This window comes from Electrophorus electricus, chromosome 1 (assembly GCF_041902795.1).
Source record: "Electrophorus electricus isolate QZ-2024a chromosome 1, ASM4190279v1, whole genome shotgun sequence".
Classification (NCBI taxonomy): Eukaryota; Metazoa; Chordata; class Actinopteri; order Gymnotiformes; family Gymnotidae; genus Electrophorus; species Electrophorus electricus.
The window spans coordinates 19,720,539-19,741,220 of record NC_137497.1 but is presented as its reverse complement, the minus strand read 5'-3'; the positions used below and the strand labels follow the sequence as shown (position 1 = coordinate 19,741,220).

Here is a 20,682-nt window from a genome sequence, read left to right as displayed (position 1 = left end):
AATTACACCCACAACATTCTTACCCAATCAACTCCACCTGGTACCTGCACTCAAACATACCAACATACCCCCCCACACACACACCTGTCCTTCAGCAACTACACACACACACACACAAACATCACACCTGGTCTTCAGCAAGTACACAGACATACCACTCACACACGTCCTTCAGCAACTACACAAACATACCACACACACACACCTGTCCTTCAGCAACACAAACGTACCACAAACACACACACACACCTTTCATCAACTACACAAACACATACACCTGTCCTTCAGCAACTACACACACACACACACATCACACCTGTCCTTCAGCAACTACACAAACATACCACACACACACACACACACATCCTTCAGCAACACAAACACACACACACACACACACCTGTCCTTCAGCAACTACACAAACGTACCACAAACACACACAAACACCTTTCATCAACTACACAAACACATACACCTGTCCTTCAGCAACTACACACACACACGCACATCACACCTGTCCTTCAGCAACTACACAAACATACCACACACACACACACACACATCCTTCAGCAACACAAACACACACACACACACACACACACACACACACACACACACACACACCTGTCCTTCAGCAACTACACAAACGTACCACAAACACACACACACCTTTCATCAACTACACAAACATACCACACACACACACACACACACACACACACACACACACACCTGTCCTTCAGCAGGTGCACTGGCTCTGTTATTATGACGGGTGCAGGGAAGGAGTGAGACATGAGTCCAGGTTTGGAGTGTTTTTACTCTTGATAATACAAACAAACAAAAGAGTTCAGCAGTAGCTCACAAATGCTACCAGAAACTAGAACAGCACTGATAGTAGAACTTGGTTTAAATATGAAGAGGAAGTGGCAACAGATGAAGGGGAGAATAACTAGAACTTCTAACTAATAAGTGGGAGATGGAGAGCAGGGGAATGGCTGAGGATGAGTGACAGGGATTAGTGTGTGTGTGTGTGTGTGTGTGTGTGGCTGGGTAGCGATGAAAAGCCCCAGATGGGATTGGTTTAAGGGTGAGAAAACCCTCAGCCACTTCTGACGAAAAACAAAGTGACTTGTCTGGTCCGAGGATCAAACCAGCATCCACAGTAGTGTGGTGATGCAGCTCTAACCACTACGTGTGTGTGGTAGACTCAGGACACTCCATTTCTCTCCATAAACACAGCAGGAAATGAAAACAGAACAAAAGACAAGCAACTAAGACAGACAACAAACACACAGGGACACCTCCTGCTACAGGACATTTCTCCTCCTAATGAACAACTGATGGAGAGGGACTCTCCCCAGAAGAAACAAGATGACAGACATGAGGGAAGACCCTCACAGAACAGGCAAGATGACAAGAGACACTTCTTGGGAAATTTCCACTTAAAAAAATACAAATTATAAAATCCAGCACGCCAAGGCTTCATAGAGTCCTTAGTAAAGTAGTTATATAGGGGTGGGGCACCTGTGGGAGATCAGACTAATGAACACTGATTAACTCCCAGCTCATGGCCTCCCTCTGGTGGCAGCTTGCTGGAATTGCGAGCCTCACGTTACAAGTAAGAGAGAGTTGGAGAATGTGTGTGTGGGTAGATGATGCTGAATCTCTTTTTCCTAAAACTAAAACACACATGTGGTGAACCCCTCTTATTAGTTTGACCTGTAAAATGGTGACATTGTTTACTGGGGTATTATTGTTGTAATATTGGGGGGAACTTCACTCCCTCACACACTGGGAGGAGCACATCTACCCCACTTATGAAAGAATCTGAGTGTGTAATGTGTCACTCACCTTAGGACTGAGGTCACAGGTCCACTGCTGAATGCAAGAGGAGGCTCCATGGACACATCACTCTTCATAGACACACAGCTGGGTGCTGGATTTGCTGCTCTCTCACTCCCCCTCCTGATGATATTAAATAGTGAAAATAAATCACATTAGAGAACAACCAATTACACCCACAACATTCTTACCCAATCAACTCCACCTGGTACCTGCACTCACTGGACACTTGATTAGAAACAGCTATCCTTCAGCAACTACACAAACACAAACACACCTGTCCTCCATCAACACACACACACACACACACACACACACACACACACACACACACACACACACACACACGTCCTTCAGCAACTATACACACACACACATCACACTTGTCCTGTAGCAACTACACACACACACACACACACACACACACACACACACACACACACTCACACACACACACACTGACTCACCTGGATGAAGGGAGGGGAAATTATGTTAAAATGCTGTTTGTCGACTACAGTTCGGCATTTAACACTATCATCCCCTCCCTACTCACTACTAAGTTGGGGGATCTAGGACTGCATACATCCCTGTGCGACTGGATCTCCAACTTCCTAACGGACAGACCACAATCAGTACGGGTGGGCAACTGCGCCTCATCCACCCTCACCCTCAGCACTGGCGCTCCTCAGGGTTGTGTCCTAAGCCCCCTGCTCTACTCACTGCACACCTACGACTGCACAGCCACTTCCAGCTCCACCATCATTGTCAAGTTTGCTGACGACACCGTTGTCATGGGTCTGATCTCGGACACGGACGAGAGGGCCTACCTGGAGGAGATTAAACACCTGGAAAACTGGTGCCAGGAAAATAAGCTCCTCCTAAACGTCAGTAAGGCAAAGGAGCTGATCGTGGATTGCAGCAAGAAGCAGGAGCGGCACTACCAACCTGTGAGGATCAGTGGAACCACGGTGGAGAGAGTAGATAGTTTCAGGTACCTTGGTGTTCACATCTCACAGGACCTGTCCTGGTCCCGCTATACCAACTCCCTGGTAAAGAAGGTTTGTCAGCGTCTTTACCACCTCAGACGCCTAAGAGACTTCAGACTGCCCTCCAAGGTACTGCGGAACTTCTACACCTGCACTATCGAGAACATCCTCACGGGGAACATCACAGTCTGGTTTGGGAATAGCACCAAGCAGGACAGACAAGAACTCCAAAGGGTAGTGCGTTCAGCAGAGCGCATCACTCACACGGAACTTCCTGACCTGCAGACCATCTACTACAAGCGGTGCCAGACCAAGGCCAGGAGGATTGTGAAGGACCCCACCCATCCCAACAATAGGCTCTTCTCTCTGTTGAGGTCAGGGAGGCGCTTTCGCTCCCTGAAGACCAAGACAGAGAGGCTGAAGAGGAGCTTCTTCCCACAGGCCATTCGGGCCCTGATCAGGGAAACTGATAAACTGTGGGGACCACCACCACCATGTAACATAACTGTATATCTGTATATATATATTTATATTCAATTACCTTGTTACACAACAACTTCGTTATTATACGAAATGGATCTGTACATTCTGTAGCTTGTGTAAATATATACACAACCATATACATTGTACATTGTGTATATAATCATAATATACATATATTGTACATACATTGTTAATATAATTTGTACATACATAGAATATATATATTTATCTTTGCATATATATATTTCACATATAGAGAATATCTATATTTCTCTATGCACCCCTGTTTTCTTTTCCTCAGTTTGGACAGAGTACTCTCCACCATTTCACTGCGAGTTATACTGTGTATGACTATGTATGTGATGAATAAACCAAACTTGAACACACACATTACACCTGTTCTTAAGCAACACAAACATACCCCCCCACACACACCTGTCCTTCAGCAACTACACACACATACCACACACACACACACACACACACACACACACACACACCTGTCCTTCAGCAACTACACACACATACATCACACACACACACACACACACACACACACACCTGTCCTTCAGCAACTACACACACACACACACACACACACACACACACACACCTGTCCTTCAGCAACTACACAAATGTACCACACACACACACACACACACACACACACACACCTGTCCTTCAGCAGGTGCACTGGCTCTGTTATTATGACGGGTGCAGGGAGGGAGTGAGACATGAGTGTAGGTTTGGAGTGTTTTTACTCTTGATAATACAAACAAACAAAAGAGTTCAGCAGTAGCTCACAAATGCTACCAGAAACTAGAACAGCACTGATAGTAGAACTTGGTTTAAATATGAAGAGGAAGTGGCAACAGATGAAGGGGAGAATAACTAGAACTTCTAACTAATAAGTGGGAGATGGAGAGCAGGGGAATGGCTGAGGATGAGTGACAGGGATTAATGTGTGTGTGTGTGTGTGTGTGTGTGTGTGTGTGTGTGTGTGTGTGTGTGTGTGTGTGTGTGTGTGTGTGTGTGTGTTTGGCTGGGTAGCAAAGAAAAGCCCAAGATGGGATGAGTTTACCCCACTTATCTACCCCACTTATGAAAGGATCTGAGTGTGTAAAGTGTCACTCACCGTAGGACTGAGGTCACAGGTCTACTGTTGAATGCAAGAGGCTCAACCATGGACACATCACTCTTCATAGACACACAGCTGGGTGCTGGAGATGATTCACTCTTCACAGACACACAGCTGGGTGCTGGAGTTGCTGCTCTCTCACTCCACCTCCTGATGATATTGAATAGTGAAAATAAATCACATTAGAGAACAACCAATTACACCCACAACATTCTTATCCAATCAACTCCACCTGGTACCTGCGCTCACTGCACACTTGATTAGAATCACCTGTCCTTCAGCAACTACATACACACCTGTCCTTCAGCAACACAAACATACCACGTGCACACACACACACCCACACCCACACCCACACCCACCACACCACACCTGTCCTTCAGCAACTACACAAACATACCACACACACACACACCTGTCCTTCAGCAAGTACACAAACATAACGCACACACACACACACACACACACACACACACACACACACACACCTGTCCTTCAGCAACTACAAACATATCACACCTGTCCACATACACAGACACACACACCACACCTGTCCTTCAGCAAGACAAATGAACCACACACACCCAAACACAAACCACACCTGTCCTTCAGCAACATTACATCTGTCCTTCAATAACACAAACACCTGTTCTTCAGCAATACAAACATACCACAGACACACACACACACACACACACACACGCATCACACCTATCCTTCAGCAAGACAAATGAACCACCCACACACACACATGCATCACACCTGTCCTTCAGCAACTAAAAAAAAACATACCACACACACACACACACACACACACGCATCACACCTATCCTTCAGCAAGACAAATGAACCACACACACACACACACCACACCTGTCCTTCAGCAACTACACAAACAATAAATCTGTCCTTCAATAAAACAAACACCTGTTCTTCAGCAATACAAACATACCATATACACATCACACCTGTCCTTCAGCAACTAAAAAAAACATACCACACACACACACACACACAATCACACCTGTCCTTCAGCAACTACACAAACATACCACACACACACACACCTGTCCTTCAGCAACTACAAAAACATACCACACACACACACACAATCACACCTGTCCTTCAGCAACTACACAAACATACCAAACACACATACCACACCTGTCCTTCAGCAACTACAAACACACACACACACACACACACCTTATAACTCCACCTGGTACCTGCGCTCACTACACACTTGATTAGAATCACCTGTCCTTCAGCAACTACATACACACCTGTCCTTCAGCAACACAAACATACCACGCACACGCACACACACACCCACACACACGCACACACACACACACACACACACACACACACCACAACTGTCCTTCAGCAACTACACAAACATACCACACACACACACACACCTGTCCTTCAGCAACTACATACACCCCTGTCCTTCAGCAACACAAACATAACACGCGCACACACACACACACACACACCACAAGTGTCCTTCAGCAACTACACAAATATACCACACACACACACCTGTCCTTCAGCAAGTACACAAACATACCACACACACACACACACACATCACACCTGTCCAAACACACACAGACACACACACACACATCACACCTGTCCACACACACACACCACACCTATCCCTCAGCAACACAAACATACCACGCGCACACACACACACCCACACACACCCACACCACACCTGTCCTTCAGCAACTACACAAACATACCACACACACACACACACCTGTCCTTCAGGAAGTACACAAACATACCACACACACACACACACACACACACACACACACACACCTGTCCTTCAGCAGGTGCACTGGCTCTGTTATTATGACGGGTGCAGGGAAGGAGTGAGACATGAGTGTAGGTTTGGAGTGTTTTTACTCTTGATAATACAAACAAACAAAAGAGTTCAGCAGTAGCTCACAAATGCTACCAGAAACTAGAACAGCACTGATAGTAGAACTTGGTTTAAATATGAAGAGGAAGTGGCAACAGATGAAGGGGAGAATAACTAGAACTTCTAACTAATAAGTGGGAGATGGAGAGCAGGGGAATGGCTGAGGATGACTGACAGGGATTAGTGTGTGTGTGTGTGTGTGTGTGTGTGTGTGTGTTTGGCTGGGTAGCGAAGAAAAGCCCAAGATGGGATAAGTTTACCCCACTTATCTACCCCACTTATGAAAGAATCTGAATGTGTAAAGTGTCACTCACCGTAGGACTGAGGTCACAGGTCTACTGCTGAATGCAAGAGGCTCATCCATGGACTGGTCACTCTTCATAGACACACAGCTGGGTGCTGGAGTTGCTGCTCTCTCACTCCCCCTCCTGATGATATTGAATAGTGAAAATAAATCACATTAGAGAACAACCAATTACACCCACAACATTCTTATCCAATCAACTCCACCTGGTACCTGCACTCACTGGACACTTGATTAGAAACAGCTGTCCTTCAGCAACTACAAAAACATACCACACACACACACACCCACACACACACACACACACACACACACACACACACACACACACACACACACACACACACACACACACACCTTATAACTCCACCTGGTACCTGCGCTCACTGCACACTTGATTAGAATCACCTGTCCTTCAGCAACACAAACATACCACGTGCACACACCCACACCCACCACACCACACCTGTCCTTCAGCAACTACACAAACATACCACACACACACACACACCTGTCCTTCAGCAAGTACACAAACATAACGCACACACACACACACACACACACACACACACCTGTCCTTCAGCAACTACAAACATATCACACCTGTCCACACACACAGACACACACACCACACCTGTCCTTCAGCAAGACAAACAAACCACACACACCCACACACAAACCACACCTGTCCTTCAGCAACATTACATCTGTCCTTCAATAACACACAAACACCTGTTCTTCAGCAATACAAACATACCACACACACACACACACACACACACACACACACACACACACACACCACACCTGTCCTTCAGCAACTACACAAACAATACATCTGTCCTTCAATAAAACAAACACCTGTTCTTCAGCAATACAAACATACCATATACACATCACACCTGTCCTTCAGCAACTAAAAAAAACATACCACACACACACACACAATCACACCTGTCCTTCAGCAACTACACAAACATACCACACACACACACACCTGTCCTTCAGCAACTACAAAAACATACCACACACACACACACAATCACACCTGTCCTTCAGCAACTACACAAACATACCACACACACACACACCTGTCCTTCAGCAACTACAAAAACATACCACACACACACACACACACACACACACACACACACACACACCTTATAACTCCACCTGGTACCTGCGCTCACTACACACTTGATTAGAATCACCTGTCCTTCAGCAACTACATACACACCTGTCCTTCAGCAACACAAACATACCACGCACACGCACACACACACCCACACACACGCACACACACACACACACACACACACACACCACAACTGTCCTTCAGCAACTACACAAACATACCACACACACACACACACCTGTCCTTCAGCAACTACATACACACCTGTCCTTCAGCAACACAAACATACCACGCGCACACACACACACACACACACCACAAGTGTCCTTCAGCAACTACACAAATATACCACACACACACACCTGTCCTTCAGCAAGTACACAAACATACCACACACACACACACACACATCACAGCTGTCCAAACACACACAGACACACACACACACATCACACCTGTCCACACACACACACCACACCTATCCCTCAGCAACACAAACATACCACGCGCACACACACACACCCACACACACCCACACCACACCTGTCCTTCAGCAACTACACAAACATACCACACACACACACACACCTGTCCTTCAGGAAGTACACAAACATACCACACACACACACATCACACCTGTCCACACACACACAGACACACACACACACACATCACACCTGCCCACACACACACACACCACACCTGTCCTTCAGCAAGACAAACGAACCACCCACCCACACACACACACACACACACATCACATCTATCCTTCAGCAACACAAACGAACCACACACACAAACCACACCTGTCCTTCAGCAACTACACAAACAATACATCTGTCCTTCAATAAAACAAACACCTGTTCTTCAGCAATACAAACATACCACATACACATCACACCTGTCCTTCAGCAACTAAAAAAAACATACCATACACACACACACACACACAATCACACCTGTCCGTCAGCAACTACACAAACATACCACACACACACATACACACCTGTCCTTCAGCAACTACAAAAACATACCACACACACACACAAACACACACACACCACACCTGTTCTTCATACCACAAAAACATACCACACACACACACACACACACACACACACACACACACACCTGTTCTTCAGCAGCTACACACACACACACACACACACACATCTTATTAGTTTGAGCTGTAGAATAGTGCTATTGTTTACTGGGGTATTATTGATGTATTATTGGGGGAACTTCACTCCCTCACACACTGGGAGGAGCACATCCAGCCCACTTATGAAAGAATCTGAGTGTGTAATGTGTCACTCACCGTAGGACTGAGGTCACAGGTCTACTGCTGAATTTAGGAGGCTCATACATGGACCTGTCACTCTTCATAGACACACAGCTGGGTGCTGGAGATGATTCACTCTTCATAGACACACAGCTGGGTGCTGGAGATGATTCACTCTTCATAGACACACAGCTGGGTGCTGGATTTGCTGATCTCTCACTCCCCCTCCTGATGATGTTGAATAGTGAAAATAAATCACATTAGAGAACAAAATTACAGCCACAACATTCTTACATAATAAATCCACCTGGTACCTGCACTCACTGTACACTTGATTAGAAACACCTGTCCTTCAGCAACTACACAAACATACCACAGACACACACACACACACACACACACACACTCTCTCTCACACCACAGACAACAAGTCAAATATAAACCCAGGCTGTGTCTGTAATGGTCCACTCACTCACTCACATTCCCCCACACAGACGGGTCTATATAGAACACTACGTAGGGTACGTTAGTGAGACAACAGACAGAATCTATCAACACTACTATGTGATGGAAATATAAAACTGTGACCTCACAGAAACTATCTGGAACATAAAGTGGTGCAATCACAACACATTGAAGTAAGACACTTTAGTGAGGAAACAGTGGTAGAAGTCCTGTCAACATGTCTGTTATATGCCCTTAATCAGTGTACATCAGTTGTTCACTACATTTACAGTACACTATACGTGGTGGTATCTTTGTCCTTAATCAGTGTACATCAGTTGTTCACTACATTTACAGTACACTATAGGTGGTGGTATCTTTGTCCTTAATCAGTGTACATCAGTTCACTACATTTACAGTACACTATAGGTGTGGTATCTTTGTCCTTAATCAGTGTGCATCAGTTCACTACATTTACAGTACACTATAGGTGTGGTACCTTTATCCTTAATCAGTGTACATCAGTAGTTCACTACATTTTGTAACATTAAGTTGTAAGGAGGCGGACACGTGCGGAGAACGTTAGGGTAGTCCAGGGTCATATTACCAACATGATCAATCAAAACACACAAAAGCAAACAGGGGAAACTCAGGGCTAAGAAACACAAAGGCTAGGACACGTGGAGTACAAACTTATGGGGATACAGAGATGAGCTCTCAAAAACATTCAGACATTAAACCAATCAAACACAATGAACCTAACACACGCACTCAAATAAACACAACCATTAAAATAAACAATATATAACCAAGACCAAGGCAACAAGACAGGGTTTAAATGCATGAACTAAACGAGGGACAGGTTTGGAAAATCAAACAAGGGGCCGAGAAAACGAAACTACAGAATGGAACTAAAATACACAAGACGGAAAACACGGAACAGGGAAGCTGGGAGGGACTGATCATGACACATTTACAGTACACTACAGGTGGTGGAGGAAAAGTGAGGCTTTGTGAAATATTGAGATGTTTGAAGCAGTTGTGTCGAAAATAGTTTCAAGGTTTCAAAAGTGTAGTAAAGACTACTGTAGGGAACTGGGATGACTGGCACTGGTTGGCTTTATACTGTGTTCAACCTGATGTGTTGGCCAGACCACTTAAAGCCATACTGAGATCAAAAGTGTAATAACAGGCATGAACTTTGATGTTAAATAACTGTGAAATAGAGAATAGGTTACCCAATATTATATGTTGTGAAATCATCAACCTTTGGTCTAAGACACAAATACAGATATTACTTTAAATATCAATGTTGTTTGTAAATCACAACATGCACAATACACAAAAAAGGCTTTTACAGTCGATTGAAATGTCTATACTACGATCAATATAACTGGTACTTGGGCCCCATCTAGCGGCAAATCTCTGGAACTGACTCAATGACTTGATAAAGAAATGCAGTGGCCATGACAAACATTGAAATCACTGATTCAACCTCCCAAACTCAAGGACTAAGGAAGTACAGCTGGTATGAAACACAGCATTACCAGAGGATAAATACACTAAAACATGAAAGTGAAACTAAACCTATACAGAAAGGCACAGGGAGTAACGTGCCTGCTTGTTAATAACTGTCAACTAACATTGTTTTTTCATCACAGAATATCAATATAAAAAGAAGATGCCTGACTTACATTTTATCAGTAACACAGAGTTTCTGGGTTTAACACAAACAGAGTTTTACTGTGTGGAAAACACTCAGCACCGCGATAGCTTTAGCCAATTATACAAAGTTTAACTGGATAATTGATTAATATCTTCAGCCAATGACACAAAGGTTAACTGGATAATCAACCAATATCTTTAACCAATGACATAACGTTTAACTGGATAAGTATATTATAAGGAACAACAAAAGTAAATAATATTCACGCGAAATTCTTCCAGCACTTATGGGCCTTTTGAACAGAAACATTCTGACATGATCTCCACAGTGACCACTTTTGCTAACATCTTGATAATTCTATTCTGTGAAACAACAATGTCTAAACTACTTTGCCTAGATATTATTCTGGTGGGTTATACCAGGTTATTGATACATATGATCAATAAATATTTAAAAGAAATTACCATACAACAACCTGTTTCTGTTGTGTTCTGTAAGGCATTTCAAATTCTTGGCATTTCAGTTTCATGTATAAGACATGACATTTAGAAAGATAATCTATTAACAAAATGCCACTATGTTTACTGGGATAAATAACCACATGGGTTCTGTGGGTTTACATGAACTCTGTAGAATTCTGTGGCTTTGCATGAACTCTGTTGGGTTCTGTGGGTTCAGATGTGCTCTGTAATCTATGAAGTGCAGAACGATTTAATGAATTGTCTGTATGGAAGAGGTTTCATAGTAAAATAAAGGAACAATGTCTCAAAATTAGATATTTATTATTCTATTTATATTATAAAATATTAGTTGTTCTGCTGTTTTGGGGCTTCTTCTCTTCCCAAATTACCTCCTCAGTCTTGGAAAAGATTCATTCACATAGAACACATGTTGCTGGCATGCATAGGTGTTTTTACCATTATATAAATGTGTGGATATACAGCACATCACTCCTGTCAGTAAACCAGAGGATCTCTCGCTACATATACTTTCTATATATTAATGTCACTATATCTATCCTACCTACTGCTCACTGGATGTCCCTCACTAGCCTATCAGTCAATATGTCCTATCAATAACCTTCTATCTAGACAACACTGAATCTCATAGTCTCTCAAATTCTCTCTTCTCACAATACCCTTAAAGTTTGGGTGTGTTTTCTTGACTTATAAGTATTCATAGAGTTTGTGACTGAGACAGATGTGTGCTCAGGTTTGTTTCAGACACTGTCAGTCAAAGACAGGAGCGGCAGGTTCTGTATGACACCTCTAGAAACGCAAGCTTCGTTTAGTCGTGGTCACGTGACATGGCCGTTTTGAGCCACACTTCGGATCAGAGTTTCAAAACGCTGCGCTTCAGAAACTCGAAACAAGCGTAGAAACGTCAGCATTGACCGTCCGATCCCCAGCTATAGTTAATAATACAGATAATGAACTATACAGGGGATCTGAATTGTCCACTGAGGATTTGGACAACACTACAAAACGGCTAAAACTGAACAGAAAACTGTAAAAAACACAAATCACAGCAGCAACTTTACGTTTATGCCAGAGGAGTTTAAAATGGGACCATTTGGAAAGATTACTAACTACGACTTAAAAACGAGATTTACAATAACGGACAAAGTATATCTGACCTAGTTAAATAATTTTTAAAAAATATAACGACAGTACTAGGCGTTATATTTAACGTCCATTTTAGTGTCCCGTCACTTCAGTTGCGTACCGTTAACTTCACCAGGACTTTAATCTTTACATTTAATCCACTTTTCTGTTGACCTACGATTCCAACACAGAACTATGGATTTACAAAACGTTGCTTAAACTGCACCGACATCGCATTTTAACAAACAGACTAAACTTACCGTGAAATATTTTAAACGCGCGTATCTCCAATCCGCCCAACTTTCAACTTTCCGCCCAAACAGTTCAGAAAATACTTTCGTTTTCTTGAGATGGGAGAGACTACAGGAACACCAGTGGGAAAGTGGAGGGCGGAGCACATGAAGACAATTACACAACAGATTTCTTATGTCGGTCATTTTTTATTAAGACTATCTGCAGCCAAAACGTAGCTGTCCATCATTTTTTTCTGCATCCAATCATAGACTATACAGACAATGGAATCACAGTCCCTCCTACACGGACTTGTTTTGCGGCTGCGCTGAGAGTAAATCTCCACTATGTCCGCACGTTGAAACACTTCGGAACTTAAACCACTTTGTTTGCAGGTCTAACTTGCAGATGATTGTAATTTAGATAATCAGCCTCACAATAAGCATGTGTGTGAACGTCCATGACATGTGCATATGACAAAGAATCTTCTGAATGGCTGGGCATGTGTTTCAAATATTGTGGAAAGAAAATTTATTTGTTTACCAGTATTTGGTACATCAGAAAACTACATGATGTAGTTTAATAATAATAAACAAAAATAAACTATGAATACCACCTCCTTGCAGCAGTACAACCAATTTGTGGTTTTACATTTGTTGTGGAATTTTACATTAGATCACATTAGATAATTCCATTAATACATATTCTGCATTGTAAGAAAAATATAGGAGTCCAAAATAAACAGATTATTTTGTATAATAAACACAGAACACAACCTAGCAGTAAAAGAATAGCAGTAAATGTGTATTAGCATTGCTGGTTACATAACAATGGATAATTTACATTTTATGTTAAATAAATGCCATGCAGAGGAGATAAAGTTACAAGACAACAGTAAGAATAAATAACAACTGCATCACTGCAGTGCTCTTACATTAGAAGAAGGAAGCAAACATGTTCCTCACCATATGAAAACTGTATTCAAATATTAAGTGAGCACTCTATGAGTGAGCTATCTAGGTGTCCTTTATAGCAGGACACAACCAAATTCCTTTGAGAACTACCAGCCTCTGTAGTGATTAGTGATCTGTAATTAATGATCACTCGGACGTCATAAATGTGCATAAGACTGTAACAGTTCCAACCCAAGTAGACGAGAGGCAGCGTGCATATGCAGTTTATTAACGAGGGAACCACAAACACGAAGGGCAAAATAAGCAGAGGCCTGGAGAAAACACTGCAGCAATGCATGACATGAACTAGACAAACAACTATTACATGAACTAGCAAACAATTATTACATGAACTAGTGAAAGCAAGGGTGACGACAGTACTGGGAGCGTAACCTATAATAACAGAAGAAACCTATAATAACCAGGACAAGTTGGCAATAAACAGACTCAGGTGAACATAGGAACAGGGAGAACCAAAACACGGACCGGAAGGAAGGAGCAGACGGGGAGTGGCAAAAACGAAACCAAAGAACAGCAAGAACGCAAAGAAAAACAGACACGACCGGGAAACCACGGAAACCGGGACGCCAGGAGGGGGCCATTCATGACAATGACATAATTACTATTATTATTGGATATAAGCTTTTAGCACACAGAACACTGTATATCAGTAGAAAAGAGAAGATAAAAATGGATATAACAAGCCTCTTCTCAGCATATTCCTTTCTTAAACCCAAAATTCCCCACCCAATAAAATCCCACATAATCATACTAATTAAACCAGAACCCCACAATAAAATATGTGGCAGGCCAGATTCAAACACAGTCGCCACTTCATCCTAATGAGCACAAAAAAATCCAACAAAAAAATATCCTGCCACAGTCAGTCCTCTCAGTACAAACGTGAATCTCTCCTCTATCTGAGATGGTGTAGTATCTGTAACACATTATCCCTCTATGGGCTAGTTACACTCACTCTGAGCCCATCAGAGACGCAGGACGTTATCCAGCTTAAATGCCAAGTGACACATTCACTCACTCTCTCTGTCTCTCTCTCTGGATGGATGATAGTAAATGATAAAGTAACAGTCTTGACAACTGCAGTATAGGCAAGTTATCTTCTTCCATTTTGGATGTTCTAACTCATCTAATACTCTACTTTGGTACACTAAGTAAAAATAAAGCTTAATTTAGACACTTCTCACAACACACTCATAAGACATTGTTATATACAAAAGAGAGTTATGCAAAGATTATCCATCTGAAAACCCAAATCACCACTGTACTCTAGTAAATTTATTTTGCTATATAGGAAAACCTTCTCATCACACCCCACAGATGTCTTCACATTTTTCCCTCTAAAAACTTTTAAAGGGGCAGTTACACTAACATGTCACTACTCCATAGATTACCATATCACATTTACAAACCCACATTTACAACACATATTTTCATCTGGGCTACTCCTGTTGTTGATTGGCTTAATAAAAAGTGATTGACAACATAGCTCTTTCCTGATCACCTTTTGCTATTAGAGCTTGATCAGCTTCCATCAGGTCAGAAATTCAGAACACCTGCTGTAGGAATGAAACACACAGTGAGGTGTCCTTTGTCTCCACACCTTTACCTGCTATCGCCATGGCAGCTCCTGTTACTATGGCAAAAATAGAACAGAAAAAAAATAGATATCTTATGTTTTTTCTTTTCAAGATCTAACCCCCCTGGCTAGGCCTGACTCACTAGTCCAATAGATAAACCCTCTGGTTAGTCCTGGTTCACTAGTTCACGCCCTCCCTGTGTTTCACACCTGCTCCTCATTGTGTATCATTAGTGTGCATGTATATAAATCTTGTGTTTGCATAGGTGTTTTGTTGATGTTCCACCCTGGTTAGCCTGCTAACCACGGAGTCATCTTTGTTTTGTTTAAAAATAAATGTTCCTTGTGTTCAACAAGACTTGTCCCTGCATTCTGCTTTGCCTCCTCGCGTCACAGGATCTGTTTAACAACAGAGAACATGGCTTACATACTTGTTTCTGTCTTCAGAAAGGTTCAGATTATTTAGTCCTAATCTCAAACCTGAGAGCAGCAGTAACCACTGACCAGGCCTTTAAAGACCTCCATGATGTTTTAAACCACACTTAAAACCCTTACAGTGTCCAACAAGCTCAGATAGGTGTGATGGTCAGGTGTCCACTTACTTCTAGACATACACTGTATGTGTGCAACACCCATCGACCCAGCAGCTAAACACTGCCAAGGGTCTTTTGGGTACATTCAGATTATAATTCATTCCAGTACAGTGAGGAGTTTTGGGTATGTTCATATTATAACGTGTCTCAGTACAGTGAGGTGTTTTGGGTACACTGAGATTATAACGTGTCTCAGTGCAGTGAGGTGTTTTGGGTACACTCAGATTATAACGTGTCTCAGTACAGTGAGGAGTTTTGGGTACACTCAGATTATAACGTGTCTCAGTGCAGTGAGGTGTTTTGGGTACACTCAGATTATAACGTGTCTCAGTACAGTGAGGAGTTTTGGGTACACTCAGATTTTAATGTGTCTCAGTGCAGCGAGGTGTTTTGGGTACACTCAGATTATAACATGTCTCAGTGCAGTGAGGTGTTTTGGGTACACTCAGATTATAATGTGTCTCAGTACAGTGAGGTGTTTTGGGTACACTCAGATTATAAAGTGTATGTGTCTTCTAGCTGCCCAACCTTCTGCAGACTCCCCTCAGAATTCATGGACCTCAGAACATTCCTGAGAGAGTCCAGATTCACCTCCACCTTCTGATCAGAACAACAGAATTTTAGCCTTGCCAATACAAACTTAATTAAAACAACAAATAAGGCCAGTGTGGACAAAAACCTAGAGTGAAATCACGAGTCTAGAGTAAGAGATAAACGGGGTTTCTGTACCTCACTGAAAACCGTTTTGACCAGGAAGTGGCAGAGTTCCAGGCCTTCACCATCTTCCCATGAACTGCCTTGTTCTTGCACTCTGTGTGCTGGAGACTCTGGAGGAAACAGAACAGACGCCAAACTGTTTCAGCTCAGAGTGATGAGCCCACAGTGGGGGAGACACCACCACCATCTCAGTAGCCTCAGACCCCAGTCCAAGCACTACATGCCCAAACAATTCTTACTCAGCCTAACAGGCATTCATTTCACTTATGAATGCATTAAAACACACACACACACACACACACACACACACACACACACACACACACACACACACACACACACATACGACAGCAGAGTGAATTAATTAGATTACACAGATTATTCATGTTGGCACAGTGTCATCCTACTAAACCCAGATTAATTTATTGTGATTTAAAGTGTCCTGAGTCATTGCCACATCCAACCCCCCTGATCCTGTTAACCACCCACTTCATAAGACCAGGAACACCTGGATCAGGTGTGTGAGATAAAGGCTGAAAAATGGGAGAGTTCAGCTCTACCTGCTGGAGCTGGTCTTAAACTGTACTCTAACTGTGTGAGATGCATTTGATCTGGACTCTACCTGTGGGACTGGACTCTACCTGTTGGAGCTGGTCTGCTGTTGTCTGGCAGAGTTCAGTCCACTGGGCTGTAGTCATCAGCTGCTTCACCTCTTTAGGCTGCAGAGCTCTCAGAACTATCACACACGCCTGGCCCTACAACAGCCAATCAAAGCCATCCAGAGTGTTATATAGCCAATCAAATAGATCTAGCAGGTTAAACCAATCAAAACACCAATAAGGCCTTGAAAATGCTTACGCAAACCTGAAAGGATGAAGATGTTCATTTTTACAACCAAAACTGACAGCACTGGTACGTATAAACCTTTATTACAGGAAATGAACAACCAATAAGAAAAAAAAACAAGTGAAGACATCAATACCTCTGTTGCTAATGTAGCCAGCAGGGCTCGATTAGGTGGAGAGTCTGAGGGGGATTTACCTGCTGATGTTCCCTCACTGCCCCGGTGATGTTCTCTACTGCAATGTCCACCAGATTCACACACAGAACCTTTAAAACACATCAAGTCAACACACCTTAGTGATGTTCTCTACTGCAGTGTCCACCAGATTCACACACACAACCTTTAAAACACATCAGGTCAACAGCACTGTTCAGCACTGGCTAAGGTGGCTGACCCACTGCTTGTGTTATGTAGAGCATTAACCCTGCTGTGTAACATTATTCTACAAGCTCCATCACCAGCAGAAACATGTGGAGAATGTGGGTGTTATAATTGTACTACAGTAACTCAACAATGAGACCAGAATAGATTAAATTCTGTAGTGATTCTGTAGCTACTGAATTGTTGTCTTGGTGTTGTGTGTGTGTGTGTGTGACGTACCTGAACATGTCTGCAGCTCTAAGCAGGAAGTCCTGCTCCTGCTGCACGACCTCTGAACTCATGACCTTCTCTATCACGGTCAGGAGAGGCTCCACCAGACACAGCACCAGACCACTGGAGCCCTGCTCAGAAAGGAGCACCTGCAGCAGGTCCAGGATCTACACACACACACACACAACCCCCCGCCGCCACACATGCAGACACACAAGCGGTGTGTGGGTACTATACTACAGATTCATACACACACAGTGTGTGGGTGTGTAACACTACATTGTGTGCTGCATCCGTTTTCTTCACCACACCCTTCAACACTTTAACCAGATAGAGTGCAGCACTGAGAGAAAGAGAGATACACACACCCACACACACACGCACACACATACATGCGTGTACACACACACACACACACACACACACACACACACACATACATGCGTGTACACACACACACACATACATGCATGCACACACACACACACACACACACACACACACACACATACATGCATGTGCACACACACACACACACACACACACACACACATACATGCCCACTCATACACACACACACACACACAAACGTGCACACACACACACACACACACACACACACACACACACACACACACACTCACACACACACACAGTTAGCTCTAGAGAAGAGATGAGTCCTCCAAGTCTGCCGCTGTCCTGGCGTGTGAGAAGGGCTCCTTCTCCTCCTGACTGCCCTGACGCTTCCTCTTCTGCTCACTGAACAGAGTCACAAGACGCTTGTCCAGCTTCATCATGGCCTCATTGTCCACCTCCTTTTCCTCTCCGCCATCTTCCTCGTTGGCCTGAACAACACGGTCCATCACTGTTTCACTGGTCTTAAATCCACAGACCTGCTGTGGCTTTTATTTTGTAATTTTACTCTACAGCAGGTGTGTTGGTGTGTTCCAGGGCGGTGGGTCCCCAAAAGCAGGTTTCAGAATTTCATGTGTGTTAAGACTATTTGTACAGGATTAGTTTGACATGGGAAGTGCAGTAATGTAATTGTTTCCCACGTTTCTCAGTGATTTTCCTCCCGCCATATCAGTCATTTTTACCTATTGGAGACTCCAAGGTCATTAAATATTTTTGCACCCTTTTCCTACTATAAAATATAGTTTTGTTTGTTTGTTTGTTTTGTAATCCTGGGCGAATTGCCAGGGATTAAATATCAGAATTTTGGTGCGGAAGTGCTCGAGAAGGAATATGACTTCCAGATGTTGGAGGTTTTGAGTAAATTCCCCTACACTTATGTTACGGTTAGTCCCTCCCAACTTCCATGATCCGTGTTTTCCCGGTCTTGTGTGTTTTATTTCCATTCCGTAGTTTTGTTTTCTCCGCCCCTCATTTGATTTTCCACATCTGTCCCTCGTTTCTTTCCTGGTTAAATTCATGTGTTTAAACCCTGTCTGATGGCCTGTGTTTTGTTGTTCATTGTTAGATTTGTTGCGTATGAATACATGTATGTAAGTTTGTACTCGTATTTCCTTCGTATTTCCTAGCCTTTGTTATAGCCTGCTTCCCCTGTTTGCCTTCGTGTGTTTTGTTAGTTTGATCATGTCTCCCCGTGCTCTCCGTGCTGGTAAACTGACCCTGGACTATCCTAACGACTACGACTCTGGATTTGCCCCTAATAAATCTCTCTCTTTTACGCACATTCTAAATAATAAATATTTGATATTGATATAATAAAAGTTGATATTTATTGAGAATATGAATCACAACCATCTAAACATATAACAAAGTAGCATTAACTAAATGTCATAAAGTATAATTCAGCTAAACCAGGAACTTTATAAGATGATATGAAACACATTTCTGAAACATTTTCCTGTTTCCTTGAGTCTTCAGTAGTTTTTTTTATCTACTATAAACATCTGTATGTTTGTAATCCTGGGCAAATTGCCAGGGTTTAAATATAGAATGTTGGTGTGGAAACACTCGAGATGGAAAATGGCAGTAGTGACTGTGTGTTTGGACGTAATCTAAAGTCCTGGAGTCTGAGCTGCTCTGATAACAGATACACTGTCTGGCACAATGTGGTGGAAATTCACTGAAACGGGGAGTCAGATGTGGATAATAAGTAAAAAAGGTTTTAATAGAAAAGAAAGATTCCACAGAGTGGAGGGCTCACTACCAAGAGAAACCCCGAGTCATACAGAGCGTTGCTTAATATACAATTCTAACTGTATGCTTTGACCAATCACGGACTTCCTGCCTCTTGTTGCTATGGCTCATACACCAATCAGCTTTAAGCGTTGCTCATCTCTTTCAGGCCAGCTGGTAACAATCTG

At 43.0% G+C, this 20,682-nt stretch overlaps 1 protein-coding gene and 1 long non-coding RNA gene across 2 annotated transcripts in view; both read right to left on the bottom strand.

Annotated features, from left to right (window-relative positions):
* Positions 1–6,811, bottom strand: part of LOC145657453 (NLR family CARD domain-containing protein 3-like) — an 82,246-nt gene extending 75,435 nt beyond the window's left edge. The window contains exons 1-3 of the mRNA XM_081712162.1: positions 6,703–6,811; positions 4,447–4,599; positions 1,852–1,965 (exon numbers count right to left, since the gene is read on the bottom strand). Of these exons, the coding sequence (XP_081568288.1) occupies positions 1,852–1,965; positions 4,447–4,599; positions 6,703–6,770 (335 nt within the window). The 5' untranslated portion in view covers positions 6,771–6,811. The remainder of the gene's footprint in view (positions 1–1,851; positions 1,966–4,446; positions 4,600–6,702) is intronic.
* A 9,914-nt stretch (positions 6,812–16,725) lies between these two features.
* Positions 16,726–18,026, bottom strand: LOC145657469 (uncharacterized). The gene is made up of 4 exons (XR_014123146.1): positions 17,956–18,026; positions 17,556–17,669; positions 16,927–17,024; positions 16,726–16,797 (listed from the first exon to the last, which is right to left on the bottom strand). It is a non-coding gene; the product is annotated as an uncharacterized LOC145657469 (long non-coding RNA).
* Positions 18,027–20,682: the final 2,656 nt, after the last annotated feature.